At 47.6% G+C, this 25,894-nt stretch overlaps 1 protein-coding gene across 3 annotated transcripts in view; it reads right to left on the reverse strand.

Moving 5' to 3' along the window:
* rras (RAS related) overlaps nt 1-25,894 on the reverse strand; it is a 50,200-nt gene that overhangs the window by 19,863 nt on the left and 4,443 nt on the right. For all 3 annotated transcript variants that reach the window (XR_011348252.1, XM_069909570.1, XM_069909571.1), the window contains exon 2: nt 536-623. Coding sequence is in view for 1 of the 3 variants with exons in the window: in XM_069909570.1 (XP_069765671.1) it covers nt 536-623 (88 nt within the window). In the remaining 2 variants the exon portion in view is untranslated. The remainder of the gene's footprint in view (nt 1-535; nt 624-25,894) is intronic.

Raw genomic sequence — 25,894 nt, forward strand, 5'->3', positions numbered from 1 at the left:
TTTATTCTCGTCCTGAGTATTGGTGCCTCCGTATCAGGCAGTGATGCAACCAGCCAGAATGCTCTTGGGTCCACCTGTAGAGGTTTACAAGTCTTCTGTGACGTACTGAATCTCCTCAGACACCTCACCAAGTATAGCCGCTGGCGAGACTTCTTCGTGATTGGATCAACATGGAAGCTCCAGGACAGACCCTCAGAGATATTGACACCCAGGAATTTGAAGCCTGAAGAACATCCAATGGTACAAAAACACCTTCTTCTCCTCCGGCACCAGATTTCTGAATGGATAGTGAACCACAGACACCATCTCATTTCCTCTTCTTTTACACCAATTATTTTTTAAAAACAATTTATTCCTGTAATGCTAATGCAAAACAATGAATTTCATGACACGTTCGTGACAATAAATTCTGATTCTGAGTACCAATCTGATACTCTTGGTAACTGCAGCACAACAAAAATGGCCGAGGGTCTGAACCAGTTACTCAGATGGCGAGGGCAAGTCACCCTGGGATGGAACGCCAGGAGTTACTTACTGTCTAGCCGAGCAGGTTGATCATCTATGACGCACTGCTTGGTGTAGGAGTCCTCGATCGTTGGGTCATAGTCAGATACGAAATAGGACTGCAATCAGACAGGAACAGGTCCACGGTTAAACAGTGAATAGAACAGGAACAGTGCAACACAGCCCTTTGGCCCATAATGGGCCGAACACCATGCCAAATTAAACTCTCTTACATCTGCACAGGATCCATCCCAGGCCACAGTGTCTGGGCACCCTCCAACTGGAGGGCATCAACATCGACTTCTGTTAAACCACAACCCACCCCCCCACCTTTCACTCAGTCAAGTCTACTGTCAACTGATTGTACAAGTACAACTCCACGAAACTGCATTCTCCAATCCTCAAGGCAAAACATACAGACTCACAACCAGACATAACACACATACACACAAGCATTTCATCTATGCAAATAAATAGTTTTGTACAAACAAGAGTCCCGGAATCTCCTTTGGTCATTCTGCATTCCCACTGCCCACTGCCCTTTCTCAGAGCCAAAAATCAATTCTCTCCTCTCCTCTTATATCCAATTAATACCTTTTGTTGGTCTCAACTCCTACCCCTTCCAGTCTTCAGTCTTTATTCCAATGCCTTCCTGTTTTTTTGCTTACAATTGTACCTTTAAGAAGGGCTTAGGCCTGAAACGTCGATAATAGATCTTTATCTCATTGACCCTTGGACTGCGAGACCGGCTGAGTTCCTCCAGCATTTGTGCATTTTAACACAGGAGTGTGCCTAACAGCATTTTAAACCCTCTAATGCATCTTTCTGCAGAAACACTCATTGTCCAGAAGAACATTTACTCCCCAATTTAGTAAGATCATGGGCAACGTGATTTTTGGCTTCAGTTCCACCCCCCCTCTACACCCAATTGCACTCCTTGGGATAAGTAATTCCAAAACGTCATCGATCCACTGAGGAAGAATCCCTCCACATCACTGCCTTAAACCGATGACCCTTCATTCAATGTAGGACAGTACAGGGACAGACCCTTCAGCCCCCAACATCTGTGCTGGACACACTGCACAGGCAGCACTGGATTCGAACCCCCAGTCACTGACGACATTACAGCATTACCCTAACCATGTCTATCTAGAAACCCCTAAAAATACTGTATCTGCTTCCTTCACTATCTCTGGCAGGTCATTCCAGGCATCTAACACACAGAATAAAAAAGTACCCCCACCTTAAATACATGCCCTCTAGTATTTGAGATTTTCACACAAGGAAAGTGATTTGTTTCTACCTGTGATGAAACCAACTCAGAAAAGGTCCATTTCTTTCCTGACTGGGTGTCCGCCCACCATCACATTGCCCACCATCGATAGAGGAGCGATGAACGATCACAGTAATCAGGATTAATATTTCAGTAACAATCGGGTCTAGAGCAGTGATTCTCAACCTTCCCTTCACACTCACATCCCATCTTAAGCAATCCCTTACTAATCACAGAGCACCAATGCCGTAGGAATTACTTAAAGTGGAAAGAAAAAGGTTGAGAACCTTTGCTGTAGACCTTTGTACTTTCAAAGATCAGATTTATTGTCAAGAGTATATACGAGACATCACATCCAACCCCCGAGATTCCCTCACCACTTATGGGTAGGGCAAAATAAAATGTACTCAAGAAGATGTGTGCACATGCACGCAAGAAATGTAAACAAATGGTCCGTGCCACACGGAGAGAATATAAAATTCAATCAAGTTCAAAAGTCCCTGTTTGAGTTTGTTGTTGAGGGGTCTGTCTGATGGTGGAGGGGGGAGCGGCTGTTCCTGAACTTCTGGACTGGATTCTTTTCCAGAGGGAGGAGCAAGGTGCCTGGAGCAAGTGTCCCGTCCACCCCCCACCCCCCCCCCCCCCGTCTCAGAATCCAGTTTTTGATCGCTACAGTTGAAGGGACGTTTCCCCCAACATTTATTTTTACCCTGACTTGAGGTGAAAACAAAATCCATTCTTGACCGGGTAAAAGATTCAACTCAAGATCAGGGATCAAGAGACAGGTCAACTGGGATTGACAACGCTGCATAAATATTAACTAAATTACTCCAACAATAAGTGAACCCAAATGTGACTTCAGATTTTCCAATTGCAGGCCTGCTCTGGATTGGTTGCCAGGGCTATGGTTTGCATTCTCATCAATTGCTCATTTCTTCAACAAACATAACATAACAATTACAGCACGGAAACAGGCCATTAGGCCCTTCTAGTCCACACCGAACCAAACACCCTTTTCTAGTTCCACCTCCCTGCACAATGCCCATAACCCTCCATCTTCTTCTCATCCATATACCTGTCCAACCTTTTCTTAAATAATACAATTGACTCCGCCGCCACTATTTCTCCCGGAAGATCATTCCACACGGCTACCACTCTCTGAGTAAAGAAGTTCCCCCTCATGTTACCTCTAAACCTCTGCCCCTTAATTCTTAACTCATGTCCTCTTGTTTTAATCTTTCCTCCTCTTAACGGAAATAGTCTATCCACATCCACTCTGTCTATCCTTTTCATAATCTTAAGTACTTCTATCAAATCCCCTCTCAACCTTCTACGCTCCAAAGAATAAAGACCTAATCTGTCCAATCTCTCCCTATACTCTAGATGCTTAAACCCAGGTAACATTCTGGTAAACCTTCTCTGCACTCTCTCCACTCTGTTTATATCCTTCCTATAATTAGGTGACCAGAACTGCACACAGACCTCCAAATTAGGCTGCACCAACATCTTATACAATCTCAACATCACCTCCCAACTCCTATATTCCATGCAATGATTGATAAAGGCCAGCATACTAAAAGCCTTCTTCACCACCCTATTCACGTGAGTTTCTACCTTCAAGGAACGATGTACCGTTACTCCTAAATCTTTCTGCTCTTCTGTATTCCTCAATGCTCTCCCATTTACCACGCATGTCCTATTCTGATTCTTCTTACCAAAATGAAGCACCTCACACTTATCAGCATTAAATTCCATCTGCCATTTTTCAGCCCACTTTTCTAAGCAGCCCAAATCCCTCTGCAATCCTTGAAAACCTTCTTCATTATCCACTATTCCACCTATCTTAGTATCGTCTGTATATTTACTAATCCAATTTACCACCCCATCATCTAGATCATTAATGTATATAACGAACAACAATGGGCCCAATACAGATCCTTGAGGTACACCACTGGTCACCGGCCTCCAACCTGACAATTATCCACTACCACTCTCTGGCCTCTCCCTTTCAGCCAATGTTCAATCCATTTGACTATCTTAAAATTTATACCTAAAGACTGCACCTTCCTAACTAACCTTCCATGTGGTACCTTATCGAAGGCCTTACTGAAGTCCATATAGACAACATCCACTGCGCTACCCTCATCCACATTTCTAGTCACCTCTTCAAAAAATTCAATCAGATTGGTCAAACATGACCTTCCTCCCACAAATCCATGTTGAGTGCTCCTGATCAGACCCTGTCTATCCAGATGTTTATAAGTACTATCTCTAAGAATTTTCTCCATTAATTTACCTACCACAGACGTCAAACTTACAGGCCGATAGTTGCCAGGCTTCCTCCTTGAACCCTTTTTAAATAACGGAACCACATGCGCAATGCGCCAATCCTCCGGCACTATCCCCATATCTAATGACATTTGGAAAATTACCGCCAGAGCCTCTGCTATTTCCTCCTTCACTTCTCTCAATGTCCTGGGGAAGATCCCGTCTGGTCCCGGAGACTTATCCACCTTTATATTCTTCAAAAGCCTTAAAACTACACCTTTTGTAATCTCTATATTCCCCATATTTACCCAATTTGCTTTTTTTATCTCACATCTCCCAATATCCTTCTTAGTGAATACCGAAGAAAAGAAACTGTTCAATATCTCCCCCATTTCTCTAGGCTCCACACACAGTTTTCCGCTCTGATTTTCTAAGGGACCAATTTTGTCTCTAGCTTTCCTCTTACCATTAACATATTTGTAGAACTCTTTTGGATTAGTTTTCACCCTGCTTGCCATAGTTTTCTCGTACCTTCTTTTAGCTTTCCTAATTCCTCTCTTAAGATTCCTCTTACATTCAATGTATCTTTCAAACATCTCCTTAACTCCATGCTTCTTATATCTAATGTACGCCTCCCTTTTTCTTCAAACCAAGTTTCCAATATTCCTTGAAAACCACGGCTCTCTCAAACCTTTTGCCCCTCCTTTTAACCTAACAGGAACATAAAGCTTTTGCACTCTCAAAATCTGATCTTTAAAAGACTTCCATCTCTCTACTACATCCTGCCCATAAAACAAATTGTCCCAATGCACACCCTGCAAGTCCTTTCGCATCTCCTCAAATCTAGCTTTTCCCCAATCAAAAACCTCAATCCTTGGCCCTGATTTCTCTCTTTCCATAATGACATTGAAGCTGATGGCATTATGATCACTGGACCCGAAGTGCTCGCCAACACTAACCTCCGTCACTTGACCCATCCCATTTGCCAACAGTAGATCTAACACTGCTCCTTCTCTGGTCGGCACCTCTACATATTGTTGTAAAAAACTATCTTGCACACATTTCACAAACTCTAACCCATCCAGTCCTTTCACAGAATGTGTTTCCCAATCTATATGCGGAAAATTAAAATCTCCCATAATTACAACCCCGTGCTTATCACAAATATCTATTATCTCCCTACAGATTTGCTCCTCTAGGTCTCGGTCCCCTCCGGGTGGTCTATAATACACCCCTACAAGTGTAACCTCTCCTTTCCTACTCCTCAGTTCCACCCAAATAGCCTCCGTGGATGTGCCCTCTAATCTATCCTTCCTAGGCACCTCTGTAATATTTTCCCTGACAAGCAATGCAACCCCACCTCCTCTTACCCCTCCGACTCTATCACACCTAAAACAACGAAACCCAGGGATATTCAGTTGCCAATCACATCCCTCCTGCAACCATGTCTCACTAATCGCTACCACATCATACTTCCAAGTATCAATCCACACCTTCAGCTCATCCACCTTTTTTACAATAAGCCAACTTTTTCAGGACAAGTCAATCCCCTACCCCGCTCCCCGCCCCCCCCGGCTTGGAATTTAAGTGCTGGGGCGGCGGGGGGGTGGGGGTGTGCGGAAAGGTCCTAGCGCAGCTACGCCAGACTTGGAATCAATCGACTCCGGGACCTTCGAGTGAAAGCAGGCGACCAGAGGACAATTCGCACGGAAGTGTTGCGGATGGAACAGGGGACGGGTCATCACGAGGACCCCTTCACGCGAGGTGTGGCCGACACATGGAAGAGCAGGGATTTACAAAGGAGATCTGCCAGGGTTTTGGTTGTGGATCACGCCACCTCTTAGGAATTATGGGAGGGAGACTCTCAGATGCATGCGCGCACCTGCGCCCACACGCGGAGATGATCAACATGGTGAAACGTACCCCTTGGCCAATTGCATTCTCTATGCTGGGGGGTGGGGGGCAGCACCTTTGGTGTGGAGGTTTGCTCAATATAGTTAGAGTGCCGGACTGCAAGTTCTCCCTGTGTCTAAAAAAAAAGCCCGAAACATTAATGTGACGCTATTACAGCGCCAGAGGCCAGTGTTCGATTCCGCTGGTATCTGCAAGCAGTTTGTACATTCGCCCGGGCTTCTTCAGGGAGCTCTGGTTTTGTCCCACATTCCAAAAAGGTACAGGATTAGTTGGTGCATTGGTCACAGGGGTGTAATTGGGTAGCGTGGGCCTGTTACCACGCTGTGTCTCTATTAATAAATTTTTTAAATGACGAGATCTACCACATTATTACCTGTAAAGCACCTTTGGGAATGTCCATCAAGGAGCTAGATAAAATGTTTCTTTCAAACATACGTTGAGCCAACCGAGATCATAGAGCTTGGATCCATGTTGCATGGGGAAGTATTCCCATGCATGGCAGATGGTAGGAGGGTGACCAAGCTTTCACCAGGACATATTTCGACATGCAGCACGGTCACAGGCCCTTCTGGACCACAAGCCCAAATACGCCAATTAAACTACAGCCCCTATATATTTTGGAAACCTGAGCACCCCAAGGAAACCCACGCAGGTCACAGGGTGAACATGCAATCAGCGCTGGATTCAAACCCTAGTACTGGCGCTGTAACAGCATTGCACTGACCACTAAGCTAACTGTGCCATCTAAAACTTAGATTTCAAGGATCTAACTAAAGGAGGGAGATGTTTAGGGAAGGCGTTCCGTTTAGACCCTGGAGAGACAAAGATATAGTCCCCACTGGCAGGTGGCATTCAAGAGGGCACAAGTAATGACCCAAAGGCACAAGCTAGTGAGGGTGCAGGAGAGTGGGAAGGTCACAGGATGGTGCTGTTAGTGCAAGGCTGTTGCGGCAACGGGGACTTGGATTTGAATCCCGCGCTGTCTGTAAGGAGTTTTTATGCTCTCCCAGTGTCTGTGTGGGTCTCCTCCCTCCGTTCAAAATGTACCAGGGTCATAGGTCAACTGGATTGGGCCGCAAAGGCTTGTAACCATGCTGTATAACCAAATATAATTTTTTAAAAATTAAAATGTAAAAATTTAAATCACAAGTTAAGTAGGGGGGTATTCAATGAGGTGGGGACAGGAGGAATCCAGACAGAATGAGAATTTTTTTTAAAAATGAGATAACAGGATTGAACTGATAGGGTCAGAAGACTTGCAGCTCGCAGAAGCCACTGTCTCTACAGGACAGCTCCAGTCCAGCTGACGCACCACAGTTTCCTGCTGTGGTAATGCCATCGGCAATTCCCACAGGCACAAAGTTTCACAAGAGGGAGGTGGCAGAGGAGCACCCTTTCCTGCCAGCGAGCCCAAACAGGTTGGACCCAGGTGCCTTCCTGAAGTGGCTCGGTACACACCCTATCAGTTCAAAGGGCACCCAACAGAACAACACACCTCTCCGCCGCAGACACAATGGAAGTGAGAAAAATAGGTTCAAGCAGACGGACAAACAAAGGGGCCAATCACTGAGGCAGAGATACAGGCCCTTCAGCCTACTCATCAACCTATCCCATTTAATTCTCAAACAAGCTCTGCAGATGCTGAGGTCAAGTGCAATATGCAAAAGAAACTCAAAGTTCAGATTTATTGTTCTGTACATAGTGTCCCCCATAATGTTCGGGACAAAGACACATTTCCTTTATTTGCCTCTGAGATCCAGTTTTGAACTTGCAGGTGATTAAAGTGCACATTCCAGATTTTATTCAAGGTTATTTGTATACATTTTGATTTAACCTTGTAGAAATTACTGCACTTTTTATACATAGTCCCCTCATTTCAGGACACCACAATGTTTGGGGCATTTGGCTTCACAGGAGTTTAATAGCTTCATTGGTGCAGGTATAAGAGAGCTGGGCTGACTTCTGTAGTTGCTAATTTTCAACAAGAGGACCAGAGTTGTGCCAATGTAAGTCAAAGAAGCCATTATGAGGTTGAAAAACAAGAATAAAACAGTAAAAGTCAACACCCAAACCTTAGGATTCCCAAAATCAACAGTTTGGAACAACATTAAGGAGTTGTCATGTGCCCAGAGGACCCCAAAACCCAGCAGCAATAGATATTCACCAAGACAAATGGTAACTTAAACAAAAGTTTATTTTAATTATCTTTAAACATGAAAATAGAATCAAACTTTAACTTATCACTATTGACTTGCTTAACCTAACTTAACCCCCTTGTAATTCTAGACTCAATGTGTATGTAATGTGTGTGTAAGTTCAGACCAATCTCACTTCTCATTCCTCCAAGTTTTCTGGTTGCAGGCAATTCTTATACTGTGCAGAATTTAACATTTATAAAGTTCACCAAGATTTGGTGCTTGAAAGGTAAATGGTTACCACACAGGAAGGTTCTTGTCGGTTTTCAGAGGGAGATATTTGTTATTCCAGGGCATCCACAACTGATGTACTTCCGTCAGCCACTCCATTCTCTTGCTGATGAAACTTGCCCCGTCTGGGTTCTCCAGATGATAACCTCCTTCTTTCAGGTCACCACAGAGTTCCTTTTTGTTTCTCTTATTCCAAATGAAACATTAGGTAGCCAGTCCTCTCCTCTTATATGAACCACAAGGGCTTCGACCAGGCCGTCTTCCAAATGGGGCTTTACACAAGCTTGCCAGCTTGTCCTGTTCCAGTCCTTGCCGCTGTTGCTGGCCGTAACACTGTCGAAGTGATCTTGGTGTTTTTCTCTCTCACACACACACACACACACACACACACACACACACACACACACACACACACACACACACACACACACACACACACACACACACACACACACACACACACACACACACACACACACACACACACACACACACACACACACACACACACACACACACACACACACACACACACACACACACACACACTGCTTGACTCTCTGTGCTTGCAAAACCACATGACCCTCTTAGAACAGCAAGCTCCCCTCTGGACAGCCTGCAGCTCCGGCACGATCTTTCATCTGTTGCCTTTTTGTAAACAACAATCAATTAGTGAAGTCTCTTGGGCCCTCTCAAAAGCTCTTGCAAAGACTGTTGGCCACAACATGTCTAGCATGGGGCAAAGCTCCAGTATTTTAAATAAGATCTGTTTTAAAGTGTTTGTATATGACCTACTCTAACAAACCTTTCCCAATTTATCTCCCAAAAACATATCTATATGCTCTGTCACAGAGTGTACTGGTGAGCTCAGTAATCACAAAGGGACTGATATACCAAGAATACTCCCCACTGCTGATGACCGAAGAATTCTCATCATAACGAAGAAAAATCCCTAAAAATCCCCATATGTCCAAATGATCAGAAACACTCTTCAGGAGGCAGGTGTGGACAATAACTACTGTCCGCAGAAGACTTCATGTACAGAAATACAGAGGCTACACTGCAAAATGCAAACTATGGCTAAGGTGGTAGATTTGCATCTTGAGCAGTTCCTTTACACCTCCACACTTTGCTCTGGCCATCACTCTGATCCAGGTCCATCTTGGTCTTGACGGTCCACAAGACGTTTTTCCAGAATTCTGCCAGCTCTTAGATATATCTTGGCAAACTGTAATCTGGTCGTCCTTTTGGTGGGTAACTAGTGGTTTGCATCTTGCAGTGTAGCCTCTATATTTACTGAGGTTGCCTGCATGTCTTAAATGGGCAGCAAATTCCACTGATTCACCACCCTCTGGGAAAAGTAGTCTCTCCTCATCTCCGTTCTAAATCTACTACCCTCAATCTTTCCCCTAGTTCTGGTCTCCCCCACCAATGCGAACAATTTGCCCACCTCCATCTTATCGATGCCTTTCAATAGTTCATATGTTTCTAGAAGATCTCCCCCCCCCCCATCCCGCATTCCAATAAATTCCAGCAAGTTGAGCGTTCAAGTCTTGCTGCAGAAGACCCATATCTAGCCCAGCCGCCATGGCAGTGACAAGACGTGAACTGCTGGAGATTCATGGGATTTGGGATGTGATTTCTTCTGCCTATCTGAGGGTAGTTCAAGATTCTGTTGCATCAGCATCCCTCCCCAAGCCCCATTTCCATAGCAGAAGGACCTTCCCTAATATTCATCTCCCAATCAGCATCATTAATAATCTCCACTTCGCTCCCATATGTTCACATTGTGACAGAGTATACAAATATGTTTTTGGGAGATAAATTGGGAAAAGTTTGTTAGAATAGGTTATATACAAACACTAAAAAAAAATCTTATTTGAAATATGGGAGCTCTGCTAATGCTCGACATATCAACTCCACGAGACTTCACTAATGAATTGTTGTTTTAAAAAGCTTGTCGGAGCCACCTTCTGTCTAGAAGGGAGCTTGTTGTTCTTAGAGGGTCATGTGGTTTTGCAAGCAGAGAGAGACAAACAGGCTTTTCTCAAAGAGAGAAAGAGAGAGAGAGATCACTTCTGCAGTGTTACAGCCAGCAGACAACAGCGGGGACTAGAACAGGACAAGCCCCATTTGGGAGATGCCTGGTCAAAGCCCCTGTGGTTCATATAAGGAGGATTGGCTGTCTAACGTTTCATTTGGAATAAGTTATACAAAAAGGAACTCTGTGATGACCTGAAAGAAAGTGGTCATCATCAGGAGAACCCTGACAGGGCAAGTTTCGTCAGCAAGACACTGAGGTGACTGATGGAAGTACATCAGTTGTGGATGTCCTGGAACAACAAATCTCTCTCTGAAAACCAACAAGAACCTTCCTGAGTGGTAACCATTTACCTTTCGAGCACCAAAGCCTGGTGAACTTTATACATGTTAAATTCTGTGCACAGTAGAAGAATTGCCTGCAAGTAGTGAACTTGGAGGAATTGAGAAATGAGATTGGACTGTGAACCAAAGAACCCTTCTGAACTTGCACACACATTACATACATGCACTTAGAATTAGAAGGGGGTTAAGTTAGGTTAGTTAAGTCAATAGAGATAACATCGACATGGTTGGATCAGGATCGTAGGGAACCCTATCCAAAAGGAGGCAACCATCCCGAGCCAAACCAGGGTGAAGAGAGGGCAGGGAGCCGCAGGAGGACGTTTCCGAATCAGGCTGCTCGCTCACGTGGTCAGATGACAAGACAAGTACACTGAAGCATTAAGTGGACTGAAACCACAGAGAAAAAGGCCCCATAAACTTAGAGCAGAGTCTAAAGGGGGCCCAGAGCCAAAATAACGTCAAGAGTAGGGGTTCATAGAACATTATAGCACAGTACAGGACCCTCAGCCCTCAATGTTGTGCCAACTTGTATATTCCGACCAACAAACAAAATCCTCCTCATAACCCTTTTAATTCCATCCGTGTACCTGACTCTTAAATGCCTCCAATATTTCAGCCTCCTCCAGTATCCCTGCCAATGCATTCCTGGCACCCACAACCTACTGTTTTAAAAAACTCACCCCGATGTCTCCCCTAAACCCTTCACTTTGTACGGATCTTCCCTGGTGTTTGCTATTCCTGTCCAGTGGAAAAAGGTGCTGGGTGTCCAATCTAAGCTTCTCTGAGTCTTGTAGACCTCTATTAAGACTCCTCTCATCCTTCTTCAGTCCAGAGAGTAAATCCCCAGCTCTGCTAATCTTGTCCCATGACACCTTTTTCAATCCAGGCAACATGCTGGTAAATCTCCTCCACACCCTCTCCATAGCTTCCACATCCTTCCTGTAAAGAGGTGGCCAGAATTTGTCCTTCAACCCATGGTGTCCTTACCAACCTGATTCACTAAGGCCATAGCTTTCTATCCATCTAGAACCTTCTTACAACCTTGCAAGAATGCCCATCACCTACCCACTCAGGCAGAATGGCCTAATGTTTTAATCAAGGGAGCAGGGACTAAATCGGCAATAATGTTTGCCAGATTTTTAATTACAATTGAGCTGGTTCACTAATGGCCTCCAACAAAGGAAATTTTGTGGTTTGGACCGACACGTTCAAGTGAAAGAAGGCTCGTCAGCAGCTATACTTTGTAACGTGCATGAGGGGATTCAGTACGTCACCAAAGACAATGGAGAGCATTCTGGCTCGTTGTATCACTGCCTGGTATGGAGGCGCCAACTCTCAGGACAAGAATAAACTCCAGAGGGTTTAACTCGGGCTGCGAGATCACAGGCACCAGACTTTATCTATTGAGGACGTCTTCACAAGGCAGTGCCATAAAAAAAAAAGCAGCCTCTATCCTCAAAGACCCCCCACCACCCAGGCCATGCCCTCTTCACTCTGCTACCCTTGGGAAGGAGATACAGGAGCCTGAAGACGAGCACTCAGCGGCACAAGGACAGCTTCTTCCCCACTCTCATCAGATTCCTGAATAATCAATGAACCAAAGACAATGCCCTATTTTTTTTTTAAACTGTGATGTTGCAAGATGGTTATAATATGAACGTTTGCCCTTTGATGCTGTTGCAAAACACTGGATTTTATCACAATAAATTCTGATTCTGAAATAGTTGAAAGGAAAATAATCTGTTGAAGGGTGGGGAAAAGATCAGAGGATTGGGCCAAATTAGTTTGTTCAACAGCTGGCACACAGTATAATGGGCTAAATTGCCTCACTGTATCACGTCAAGGGTTTAATGTCTCCCTGCCGGTTTAATTGGCCTCCAGCCTTGGCACAGCACAAAATCTGGTCTGCATCAAATCACCACAAGTCAAGAGACCATCACTATATTCATCAGGGGGTCAGCTCAGGTCCAAGATCTTATCGGCCCAAGAATTTACAAAGGGAAACTGTGATGGGCAGCCAGAAGATAGGGAACAAATGATCAAGCAGATTAAAGCAGGAAGCTTCCTGGCCTTCATAACTCAGAACCACATAAACCCGTTCTCTAATGTTCTCTGTCCGACACAAAGTTTTATCATTTCATCCAAGGAGTTTTTTTTTGGCAGCTTTTTAGTAATATAAACACTTTGAGGAGTCTTTGAAAAAAACTCCCGGAATTACTGTCCTGAATCAAACAAGAAATCTGCAGATGTTGGGGTCTAGGGCAGTACACAATGGGTATTTGATTAGAGTTACAGGGTGAAGGCCTGCAAGTGGGAGGATGGATCAACTCATCATAGCATGGTGGAGCAGACTCGATGGGGCAATTGGCTCCTGTATCTTATGGCGTTTTAGGGCCTCGGTCCTTTGTCAGGAAGTTACCAAACCTCGTTTTAAATTAGCAATGGCCCATGTATTTGCATCATTCATTTTATTGGGTTGTAGAATGGGTTTGTAGGACCACATTGGGGGTCTCCTGCTTCTATTACCTTATGACCAGTTCACTTTTTCAACTCTGCCCACAATTTACTGAAATCAGTTCCATCCGCCGGACTGATCCCCACATCCCTCAATTTCCTGAGGCCTCAAAACCTAGTTCGCAGGAGCACAGAATTCCAGCGAGAGAACAGAATCCTTGAAAGAAATTTCTCTTCTGTTCTATTCAAAAATAGGCAGCCCCTTTACTCTGGGTCTCTGCGTCTGACCCCAGAGGAGGAGAACATGATGACGTGCTGACCCGCAACTGTGCAGCAAAGCGCCGCTCGAACTACATTGTCAAGTTCGCTGACGACACGACTGTGGTAGGCCTGATCAGTAAGAATGGGGAGTCGGCGTACAGAGACGAGGTGCCGTCTCTAATGGACCGGTGCAGAGCCTGCAACCTGTATCTGAACGTTAATAAAATAGAAGAGACAGTTGTCAATTTCAGGAGGGGGGGGGGGTTGGGAATCTCGCTCCGCTGACCATCGGCGGCTCCACCATTGAGGTCGTCAAGAGTATCAAGTTCCTCGGAGTGTACTTGACAGAGAATCTCACTTGGTCCCTTAACACCAGCTCCATTAGCCAAGAAAGGCCAGCAGTGCCTCTACTGCCTGCAAAGGCTGAGGAAAGTTCATCTCCTGCCCTCACTACATTCTACAGGGGATGTATTGAGAACATCCTGTGCAACTGCATCACCGCCCGGTTTGGAAGCTGTACCACCTTGGACCACAAGACCCTGCAGAGGATAGCAAAAGAAAAGATCATTGGGGCCTCTCTTCCTACCGCCACGGTAGGTGAAAGGCAATAAACGCCGTGAAGGACTCCGCACACCCCTCACGTAAACTGTTCTCCCTTCTGCCATCTGGTAGGAGGGACCATAGTACTCAGGCCCTAATGTCCAGATTGGACAACAGTACCCCCCCTCCCCCCCAAAGCCATCAGGCTCCTGAATTCCCAGAACAGATGTGGATAGTTTATTGTGGACTTTTATAGTACATGTCTTAATATTTTAACTTCTATTTATGTCCGTGGTTCTAGAGAAACGCTATCTCGCCTTTGTCGTGCGAGCATGGTATGAACAACAAATAAAGATAACGACATCCTCACACCCTATGGTTCACCTGCTCAGGTAGATGGAGCATGACTAGGCTATTCCCTCAAACCTGCCCCATTGTCAGTGGTCAGGAAATCAAATGCAATTCACTTTGAGAGGGAGAATATATAGAGGGATGTGATACTGGGTCTTTATATAACACGGTATTGTGAGCAATTTTGGGTGCCTTAATGAAGGATGTATGTGTTGGCATTGGAGAGGGTCCAGAGGAGGTTCATGAGAATGATGCCTGGAATGAAGTGGTTGTCGCAATGAAAGGGTGGCAGGGTTAACGCAACCCTACATTACAGCGCAGGGCAACCCACTGGTGTCGGTAAGGAGTTTGTATGTTTTGCATATGGGTTTCCTCTGGGTGTTCCAGTTTTCTCTCACCGTTCCAAAAAAAACCGACAGGGGTTGTGGGTTAATTGATGTATTTGAGGGGTACAGGTCAGAAGGGCCAGTTATGATGCTGTTATGTCTATGTTTATGAGGAGTGTTTGATGGCTTTGGAATTTAACTCACTGGAGTTTAGAAGAATGCAGGGGGGGGGGGTGGTCTCGTGGAACCCTATCAAATACTGAAAGGCTGGATGGAGTGGATGCGGAAAGGAGGTTTCCTGGGTTTGGGGGAGGGAGAGAGCCCGGGACCAGAGGGCAAATGTCCCTTCAGAAGATAGGAGGAGGAGGAACTTGTTTATCCAGAGGGTGGTGGGATCCATTGCCACGGACAGCTGTGGAGGCCAAGTCTTTGGGGGAGATTCAAGACAGAAGATTGGAAAGAGAGTCAAGGGTTAGAGGAAGAAGGCAGGAGAGATTGAACAGGGTAGGGACGAGGCTCGATGGACCCAACAGCCTATTTCCACCCCTGAGCCGTAGCGTTACACAATGATCAACCTCAGGAAAGGATGCATGGCACTTCAGTAATCCAGCTTCCGATTAATGATCCAAAGGGAACTCCAGGTCATTTGGAAGGAAACGATGAATTTTGAAAGGAGACGAGCAAATAATATTTAAAAAAAACCTTGAAAAAACAGAAAACAAGAGTAGATATAGGACCGATAGAAAATGGCACGAGAAATTGTTACGGGAGATGAAGAGATGTGGAGGGACTGAACGAGCATTTTGCAGCAGACTTCACGGTGGACCAGACTTTCCAAGGCATCAGGGAAGAGAGGAGTCACCATCACCAGAGAGGTATCGGCGCCACAAGACTCACGCCTCCAGGTTCGGGAACAGCTGCTCCCTCTCCACCATCAGACTCCTCAACGAACTCAATCAGGGTCTCATTTAAGGACTCTCACTTTTGCACTTTACTTGCTTGCTCTGAATTGTAAATGGTTTACATTTCTTTATTTGTTCACGTGCACACGGAGGAGGTTGTTGGTCATGCTACCAAAAAGTGGTAATTCTGCCGCGCCCGCAGGAAAAAGAATCTCAGGATTGCGTGTGATGTCATGTGAATCAGAAATCTGAAGGGGTGTGGGAAGCCGAAAGGTTTAAGGCAAGATAGGTCTCCTGGACTCAAACAAAGTATCTGTCGAGATTGTGGAGCATTAGTCATGATCTTCCAAGATTCATTAGATGCCGGCTTGGTTCCAGAGGGCTTGAAAATTGTAAAGGTCATTCTCCTATTTAAAAACGGAAGGGGGGGGCAACAGACGTACATTAACGACCCATTAGCCTTATCATCTGTGGCTGCAAAGTAGTTGGAGACCATCGTCAAGGACGAGGGGGACAGAAGGTGCAAGGCAAGATAACCAAAGGCAGCATGGTTTCCCAAAGGGAAAATCTTGCGTCACACTGAGGGGGTGGGAGCGACACAGTGAACGCAACACTGTTACAGAAGATTGGGGAGGTGAGGGTTCTAATCCGGTGCTGTCTGTAAGCAGTTTGTACGCTTTCTGTGTGTCTGTGGGGGTTTCCCCTGGGTGTTCAGGTTTCCTCCCACTGTTCATACCAGGTGAGTTGCACGGGCTCGTAGGTCAAAAGGGCCCGATATTGTGCTGTATGTCAATTTTTTTTAAAAAAATTAAATGTAAACCTACTGCAATTTTTTGAGGAAACCACAGCCCAGCGGTTCTCAATCTTTTTCTTTCCACTCACATTCCATTTTTAGTAATCCCCATGCCATCGTTGCTCTGTGATTAGTAAGGGATTACTGAAGGTGGGATGTGAGTGGAAAGAAAAAGTTTGAGAACCCCTGTTTTAATCGTCCCTCATTGACTCGTTATGTGCACGGTTTCAAAACTCCAAAGGAAATATGACAACTTTTCTCAAGCAAAATATTTCAGTAACATTTGGATCCAGAGCAGTGATCCTCCACCTTCCCTTCCCACTCACATCCCCTTACTAATGACAGAGCACCGATGACATAGGGATTACTGAAGGTGGGATGTGAGTGAAAAGACAAAGGTTGAGAACCACTGGGCTAGACAAAGGTCACGAGTCGATGTCACATAATCAGACCTTCAAAAGGCCTTTGACCAGGTGCCGCAAAAGGAGAGCCCGTGGAATTACAGGAAAGGTACTAGCATGGGTGGAGCATCGGTTGGTCGGCAGAAAACAGATTGGGAATAAATGGATCCATTTACCAGCAAGGAACCATGGGGGCCAGCATCAGGGCCCCTTCTTTTGACGTGGTTTGTTAATGATTTGGATTGTGGCACTGTGATTAAGTTTGCAGAGATGGATGGAGGGGCAGATCGTGAGGAGGAAACCAAGAGGCTGCAGAGAGACTCCGATTCAGAGAACGGGCCAAAAAGTGGCCAATTAAATACTACGTTGGGGAGTGGGCAGTCCTGCGCTTTGGTGGAAGAAATAAAAGGGCAGATTATTACAGGTTGTACCCCTCTTATCCGGCTCTCTGCAGTCTAGCAAGTCCCACGTTTGAATCCACCACTGTTAGTACAAATTCCTTACAGACAACGCAGGGCTCTAACCCCGGTCCCAGGTGTAAAAGCGCCACGCTAACCACTACACTAACTGTGCCACCTAATGTTCCTGTTTGAAGCTTTGTTCTACCTTTGATATGTTCTCTTAGGGGTCTATTTCTGTTTTCTGGCATTTTCTGTGGTCCGGCAATGACTAATCGCCAGATTAAAGAGGTATAACCTGCATTTAAGATGGGGAGAAAATTCAAAATTTGCAGGTGCAAAGGGCCTTGGGAGTCCTCATGCAGGACACCCCAGAGGTCAACCTCCCGGTTGAGGTGGCACTGAAGATGGCAAATGTTTCTGGAGGAATGGGATACAAGGGTGGGAATGTGAGGCTGAGTCTTTATAAGACACTGGTGAAACCTCTCACTTGGGGTACGGGTTTTGGGCTCCTTGTTTAAGAAAGGATGGAGAGGGGTCAGAGATTCACAAGAATGATTAATGGAATGAAGGGATTAGCTCTCAGACTGCTTAGTGTTCAGAAGAATGAGAGGGGACTTCATGGAAGCACGTCGAACGTTGAAGGCCTGGACAGAGGAGATGCTGCAAAGTAGTTTCCCAGGGTAGGGGCATCAAGGACAAGCGGGTACAACTTCAGGATTGAAGGGCGGCAATTTAAAAACAGAGATGCGGAGGAATTTAGCCAGAGAGTGGTGAACCTCTGGAACTTTCTACCACGGGCAGCTGTGGCGGGTATATTGTTGGGTGTATTTAAGGCAGAGATTGATAGGTATCCGAATAGTCAGGGTATCAAAGGATACGGAGGGAAGGCAGTGGAGTGGGACTGAGTGGGAGTGTCGATCAAACATGATGGAATAATGGGGAAGACTCAATGGACCAAATGTTCTACTTCTACTCTCTAATGTCTCTGTGGCCTCATTTCACAACTTAAGTAAAACTGAAAGCTTGAATTACCATTGTTCTCCAAAAACCTTAAGAGTTCACCAGTATACTTTTGAGATAGAAACATAGGTGATCTCTCCTCGTGGGAACGACACGAAACCCTCAGCAGAGTGGGTCACTCTCAACAGCCTTCCGAAATGGTCCCATCAGCTCCGCCCAGCCAATGGGCAATAAACGCAGGGCCTGCCAGCAACGTTTGCACCCTGCAAATGAGGGTATTCCACATGCAGCCGACTGCTTGCAACTTAACGGTCTTGCAGATCAAGCCACTAACAAGTTGATTGAAAGGGATGTAGAACATCAAGGCTTCCCCCAGAGGGTGACTATAGCTGCTTTCAGGTGCTCGGATGCAGATAATGCGTCGGCAGACGTGGGTGGGGGAGGGCAACAGCTGGGACGTTCAGGTGGCTGTGGAGAAGACGCCTTTCTGTCACCTGAACGTGCCAGCTGAAGGAGAGCCGCGTCCGAGCAAACGTCGGCTCCTGTGGACTGCGACTGTAGTCCCACTGCTGCTTTCAGATGTAATGGGGGGAGTTCTCCAAGCCAGAGAATATACCTACAGGAGGAGGGTCAGGTAAGTGCTCCTCCTGGCCGGGTTCTCCACTTTCAGGTGGCCGCCCGACAGCCGCATTGGGGTAGAATAGGGGGCTTTACAGTCGGGGATTCTGGCCACCTGAAAGCGGCTTAAAACAATTTGCAGAGTTGAATCTGGAGGAATGCACCTCACAACTTGGATGTTCCTCAATTAAATCTCTCCTCAGTTCAAAGGAAAACTACAGACTCCAGACAATGGCCAAAATTCTTCCATCCTGCTAATAGAACTTTGCAACACAGTACAAGCCTACTGCCCACGATGCTGTTCTGGCCACCCAACAACAGTACAATGTTTCCCAACCCCACCCACAATTGTCCTTGCATTCATGCACCTACCCAACAGTCCCCGTAGGACCAGCCTCCACCACCGTGCTGGCAATGCATTCTGTGTAAAGGCTTACATCAGGCATCTCCTCCACTCACCTGATACCTTGCCGAAGGGGATTAGACCCAAAATATTTGCACCTCCTATGGATGCTGAGAGACCATCGGTATTTCTTCCTACAATCACAGCGTCTGCAGACTTTAGTGTTTCACTCCTACTGGTCAACCCAGGAGAAAGGAGCTGGCTGTCCCCTCCCCCTCCCCCCCCCCCCCACCTATGCCTCTTGCAATCTTGTACACCTCCATTTAGTCATTCCTCATCCTTCGTCGCCCCGTAGAGGAAAGTCCTAGCTGTGCTATTCTTGCTTCGTATGATGGGTTCTCTAATCTGGGCAACATCTCCTCTGCACCTTCCCCACAGCCTCGACCTGCTTCCTGCAATGAGGAAGCCCGAATGCAATACTCCCACTGTGGTCTAACTCAAATGTCCTTGTGAATTCTCCACCAAAGCCCCTCCAGTGTTGCACTGTTAACAGTTTGAAACACCCTTTAGAAACCACACAAGTGGACAATCGAACCAGGTTAATATTCTTTTTGCTCTGTATAATTCGTTTTGCAAGATGAGAGACCCTTAAATGCCTTTAATGCAATAGGACAGCAAGAAGTGTAGCCATTATTCCATTGAATGGGCTGCTGAGTTAATTCAGATGGAATTCAGTGTGCAACTCCAAGCCCCTAATCTTGAACCACACCTGGACAAAGACAAAAGATTTCCTCACCTTTGAGAAGTCGGTGAACAAGAGGGCAAATTACAACCCGCTTTCCGAGATTAGTGCCTTTAAAAATCCTATTTATTTAGCAAATTTCACAGCTCCTGTGCTTGGATTTGAAATCACGTTTCTGGATTCTTTGTTCCGATCACTGAATTACTTGCCCAGGGTGGCACAGTTGGCGTGGTGGTTGGCACAACACCTTTACGGTGCCAGCATTCGGGATTCAAATTCCGCGGCTGTCTGCAAGGAGTTTGTTCATTCTCCCTGTGTTTGCATGGGTTTTCTCAGGGTGGGGTCCAGTTTCCTTCAAAACCGTACCGAGGGGTGTAGGTTACTGGGGTGTAAATTTGGCAGCACAGACTCGCGGGCCGAAATGGCCCGTTACCATGCTGCGTGTCTGAATTAAATTTTAAAATTAAAACTGCGGAGCGACAGTCATCTCCCCGAGATTTTTGTTGGTTTGGACACTCTTCATCCCTGGCCTCTGTACTCTACTCTCAGAAGCACAGATGCTCAGCTGTTCAACCACTCCCCCACCTCGGCTCTCCTCTCCCTCCCTCCGCACGCCCTTAGGAATGTTGCGTTAGCGCATTATCTTAACACATCCTCATGATGTCCTGAAGTACAACAAACAAATGAATCATTGCCTGAACCGCACATGAGCGATGTGCAAGAGGGAGGGAAGAGAAAAACGACTTGCAGACAGCAAGATCCCACAAACAGCTACCAATCTTGCCCCTTTTTGGTTGGAGGGGGAGGGATGGAAAGGAAATGATGGCATCAGCAGAAAACATCCTTGAACAGTTCGACAGATTTCTTGACTACACGAACGGGCAAAGAGATTCTGGAAACATCACTCCCCAACGAATCCACAAGCCCGATAGAGCAGCCAAACTCAATGGGGACCACAGCACATTTCTCGGGGAAAACGGACTGAAGCCCATAACATTTTTTTAATGTAGTCAGTAGGAAAAACCAACTAAACTCGAATGCTTCACAGGGAAGGGGCCCCATAAACTTTGAGCAGAGTCCCAAGGGAGCCATAGCCAAAGGTTAAGAATGTCTGCCCTAGAGTGTCGCTGGAAGGAATACAATATAATCCGGCATGTTAGAATCCACCGCCGTTAGTACAAACTTCTTACCAACGGCGCTGGACTCCAACCCTGGTCCCGATTGCCAGTGCTATTAAGGTTGAATCTGACATGAGCAAGGGCCAGGGTTTGAGTCCTCTGCTGCCTGTCTGTACTAACATCCCCATTGGTGGCACCGTAAAGGCATTGTGCTAAACACTACACCAACCGTGCCACCCACATTATTATTTCCTGGTTTAAGCTTTGATAGGTTTGCATAGGGGATTCCCTGAGGGGGCGTTTTCTGTGGTCCGGCAATGGCCAGGTCCCAACCTGTACTTAAGGTTGGCGCCAGTTAAATTCTGCACTCCTTAAGGGAAATAGCAGGATCATAGTTTCATGTTATGCACGGGACAGTTACGGCAATGGAGCATCACCCCGGCTCACAGGCTTTGGATCAATCCTACGTTCTGATTCGGAGGCAAATGTCACTAAGCCATTGTTTTGATCCCAGCAGGCACAAGGGTCCTGATGTCACAAGCTTCACCAAGGAACCCTGCACAAAGCTAATGGGCAGAAATTCCCCGAGACACAGTGGGTGCAGAACTTCAGAGAGGCAGGGGCTTGGGTCCAAACCTTCAGCGGAGGCTGACTTACCCTGCTTTGGTGAAGTTTGAGATAATCCCCAATGGCCCAGGAAAGAGGCTGCTCATGGGGAAGAGGGGAGAGATGGGCATGTCGGCATGGGAGTGGGGGGGGAGGGGGCAGAAATAAAACAGGGGGGCCCACTGGGAGATGAGGACAGAGCAGAAGTGCTCAGCGAGGTGATCTCCCAGGCCACAACGGGAGCAGTGGATGCGATTCACAAGTGAAAGGTTGTTCCCTTGGAAGGACTGTTTGGGGCCCCAAATGGTGGTGAGGGAGGAGGTGTGGCACTTACTATGACCACAGGGGAAGGTGCCAAGGGGTCAAAATGGGCAGGGATGAGTGGACAGAGGGAACAGGCTCTACCAGAGAGGGGAAGATGCTGCTCATGTTGAACAGATCCCCCTCTGATTCCAGACCCAATAATTTTTTTAAATTTTGAATAAATTCCGCTCCACGAGCCTGCACTGTCCAAATATACCTACTAATCTACAAACCTCATGCATTTTTAGATGGGGGGAGGAAACCAGGGAAGACACAGGGAGAATGCCGGATTCGAACCCTGGACACTGGCGTAGTAATGAATTTATTGCCATACACAATGTACACTCTACACAGTGGAATTCTGACTTGCTACACCTGTACAGGTCTTAAAAAAAAAACTACTGTCCAGTAACACTAACTTATACTGTGATGAAATGCTTCGAGAGGCTAGTCATGGCCAGAATTAACATGTACCTAAACAAAGATCTGGACCCGCTCTACAATTCGCCTACCGTCACAAACACTCCACAGCAGATGCAATATCGCTGGCTCTCCACTCAGATCTGGGTTACCTCGAAAACAGCAACTCCTACATTTGGCCACTCTTCATCGACTACAGCCTGCCCTTCAACACTTATTCCCTCAGTGCTGGTCAAGAAGCTTCAAACCCATGACTCTGTGGCCAGGCACAATTCCAATCCTATCTAAAAGTTTGCTAACTCCAAGGTTTGCCAATAACATTGGACAATTTTTTTTTACAAAAGGTTCACTTCCTAAAAAAAAAATGGGGGATTATTATAGACAACTTCAAGCTGAACAGAAAGATAATTTCAGATTATCTGAATCATGGAGGAAGTTGGAGGAACATTAAATTAACTTTTATTGAATTGAGTTTGTTTAATTGCATAATAACACTGACACATTCCATTAGTTCAACTGACCTAAAAATGTTTTGCCGCTGATTTTCATTTGTACTCAGCACCTGATGCCCTTTGTGTCAGTGTCCAACAATAATCAGCCGGCACTGATGGATTCCAGTTGCCCCGATACCGCTTTTCCACGGTCACAATATCCTGGTGAAACTTTTCACCATGTTTGCCTCTGACGGTGCCAAGATCAGCGGGGAAGAAATCCACATGGAGCCCTGGCGCAAGGCCCAGCGGGATGAGGGCACGGAATTGGGAAGGGGCTTGGTGGAACTTGAGCGGCTCGGGGTGGGGTGGGGGGGGGGGGGGTCGAAACCACGGGGTAGGATTTGGTCGCAAAAGAGAATTCTGCAACCTGGTCACATTGGAGAGCGATCCAAGTGAGGAATAGATAAGTGTGAACAAAAGTTTAAAAATTGTAAAAGTAAATGCTCTCCGAAGCAACACGCAACCCCCTCGGTAAAGATGGGAGTATTCAGCCAGCGGAGCTCCCCACCCACAGCAGCTGTTTGAATAAAATGGCGTCACCTGGGATGAAGGGCCAGCCAATGTCGCTCGCTGCTGGGGAAACTCTCCCAAAGTGTCTCCCTATCCCTGCCTGGCAAAAGTCTTTATCTTTAGTAGTATATTGTTGTATTAGTAAGGCTTTACCTGTAAACATGGGAGAGCGGTTTAAATTATGATGGCAGTGTGGTTAGTGAAACGCTGTTACAGTCCAGCCATGAGGGTTAGAATTTAAATTTAAATTTGTAAGTTACAGGAATTAACTGATTAGAGTGAACTTTAAATAATTAAAGACTACAATACATTTTTTTCCAAATTGTTTTAAATTTTGCCCTGTTTATTAAGCCGCTTTCCGGTGCACAGACGCAGCGAATGCGCCGGCGGGCGCAGCGAACTCGCCGGCGGGCGCAGCTATTCTGGCCACCTGAATGAGGCTTTAGTTTGCCATTGTAAGGGTGTGTAAGTGGAAAATTCGCACATCCACAATCCCAGAAGGGATTTGACATTCACAAACCTGTGGGTCGCAGCTCTTTGCACCCGGGTGCTTTTTAAATATTTCTGTCTCCACCCCTTCATATTTCAGGCCTTCACCACCCAACAGTAAGAGAGATTCCTCTTCCCACTAATCTGGAGACAACATTATCCATTCCAGAATCTCTTTTAAAGTAATCAGTAGACTGATTTTTAAACCCAAATGTGCGAGAGAAACTCAGCAGATCACACACTTCATGCCTAGATGAAGGGCTTAGGCCCAAAAAGTTGGTTTTTCATCTTTGCTTCCCCTGCACTTTTGTGTAATGCACTGCAATCTCAGGGTCTGCAGACTTCCCCATTTAATATCTTCAACACTGACCCATGGCTTGGTAAATAAAGTGTCTGTCAACAAAAACTGAAATCCACAAAGCCAGACACCTTCAATCTGCTGCTACGTTCAACTGTGACAGCAGATAAGACACCAACCTCTTCCTCACTAGGTGCTGAGTTGTCCTGTTAAGTGAGCAAGGCCTCACACTCACCCCTTCACCCCACACCACTCTCAAGCCCCCCCCCGCCCGCCCTCCCCCCCCGCCCGCCCCCCCCCGCCCGCCCCCCCCGCCCGCCCCCCCGCCCGCCCCCCCGCCCGCCCCCCCGCCCCCCTCCCCTCCCCGCCCCCCTCCCCGCCCGCCCCCCTCCCCGCCCGCCCCCCTCCCCGCCCGCCCCCCTCCCCTCCCCGCCCGCCCCCCTCCCCTCCCCGCCCGCCCCCCTCCCCTCCCCGCCCGCACCCCTCCCCGCCCGCCCCCCTCCCCTCCCCGCCCGCCCCCTCCCCTCCCCCCCCCTCCCCTCCCCGCCCGCCCCCCTCCCCTCCCCGCCCGCCCCCCTCCCCTCCCCGCCCGCCCCCTCCCCTCCCGCCCCCCTCCCCTCCCCGCCCGCCCCCCTCCCCTCCCCGCCCGCCCCCCTCCCCTCCCCGCCCGCCCCCCTCCCCTCCCCGCCCGCCCCCCTCCCCTCCCCGCTCGCCCCCCTCCCCTCCCCGCTCGCCCCCCTCCCCTCCCCGCTCGCCCCCCTCCCCTCCCCGCTCGCCCCCCTCCCCTCCCCGCTCGCCCCCCTCCCCTCCCCGCTCGCCCCCCTCCCCTCCCCGCTCGCCCCCTCCCCTCCCCGCTCGCCCCCTCCCCTCCCCGCTCGCCCCCTCCCCTCCCCGCTCGCCCCCTCCCCCCCACTCACCCCCTCCCCTCACCGCTCGCCCCTCCCCTCCGCGCTCGCACCCCCTCCCCTCCCCGCTCGCCCCCCTTCCCCTCCCCGCTCGCCCCCCCCTCACTAAAGGAGACCTTTGAACTCAGGCGGTGGAAGGTTGCCAGCCTGAGAGAGAGGCCCATATACTGAATAACTCAAGGGTCACAGCCCAACCCAGGAGAGCACAACAGTTATCGTTCACAGAAAAAAAACACTTAAAAGAAAAACAGGAAATGCATCATGGTTTTTAAAAAAAAAAGTCTTGCTGCTGTTTTCAGTTGGGGAGCAAGGTGTATTGCCCCGGGCCTGCTGGGGGGTAAACATGCAGCAGTTCGGCGGGGTAGCATCTCCACTCAAATTTTAACCTGCCTGTTCTTGCTCAGATGTTGCCGAACATCCTGCTGTTATTTCAGTTCAATCTCACTGCTACTCCCAGCCCAGTTCACACAGCTTCACCAGCACCACCCACCCAGCCATACCCAACCTCCCATTTCAATCCAAGGCTGCCCCAAAAGGAAGCAAATGTTTAAACTGGGGCTGCTCTCACGTGACAACCTGCAGCCACCTTGGGGAAACAACGATGAAGTAGGTTGCGGGACAGTGGCAGACAAAAGCCAGTGGCTCCCGAGCAGAGGTGACCCCACCCCTCCCTCCATGCGGGTTAAGGTCTACAGGCGCTGGGATCTAGGGTAATGCTCAATCGCGCTGGAGAAACTCAGCTGATCACACAGCGTCCACAGAAGGGTCAGCGCCAGAGCGGGGGGGCATTTGGGAGACCCAAACTCGCTCAGCTGGGGGGGGGGGGGGGGGAGGGTGATGCTCTGCACGCACACACGTCTCCCCCCGCACTCCCCGCCCACGCACCCAA

This window comes from Narcine bancroftii, chromosome 13, assembly GCF_036971445.1.
Source record: "Narcine bancroftii isolate sNarBan1 chromosome 13, sNarBan1.hap1, whole genome shotgun sequence".
Lineage (NCBI taxonomy): Eukaryota > Metazoa > Chordata > Chondrichthyes > Torpediniformes > Narcinidae > Narcine > Narcine bancroftii.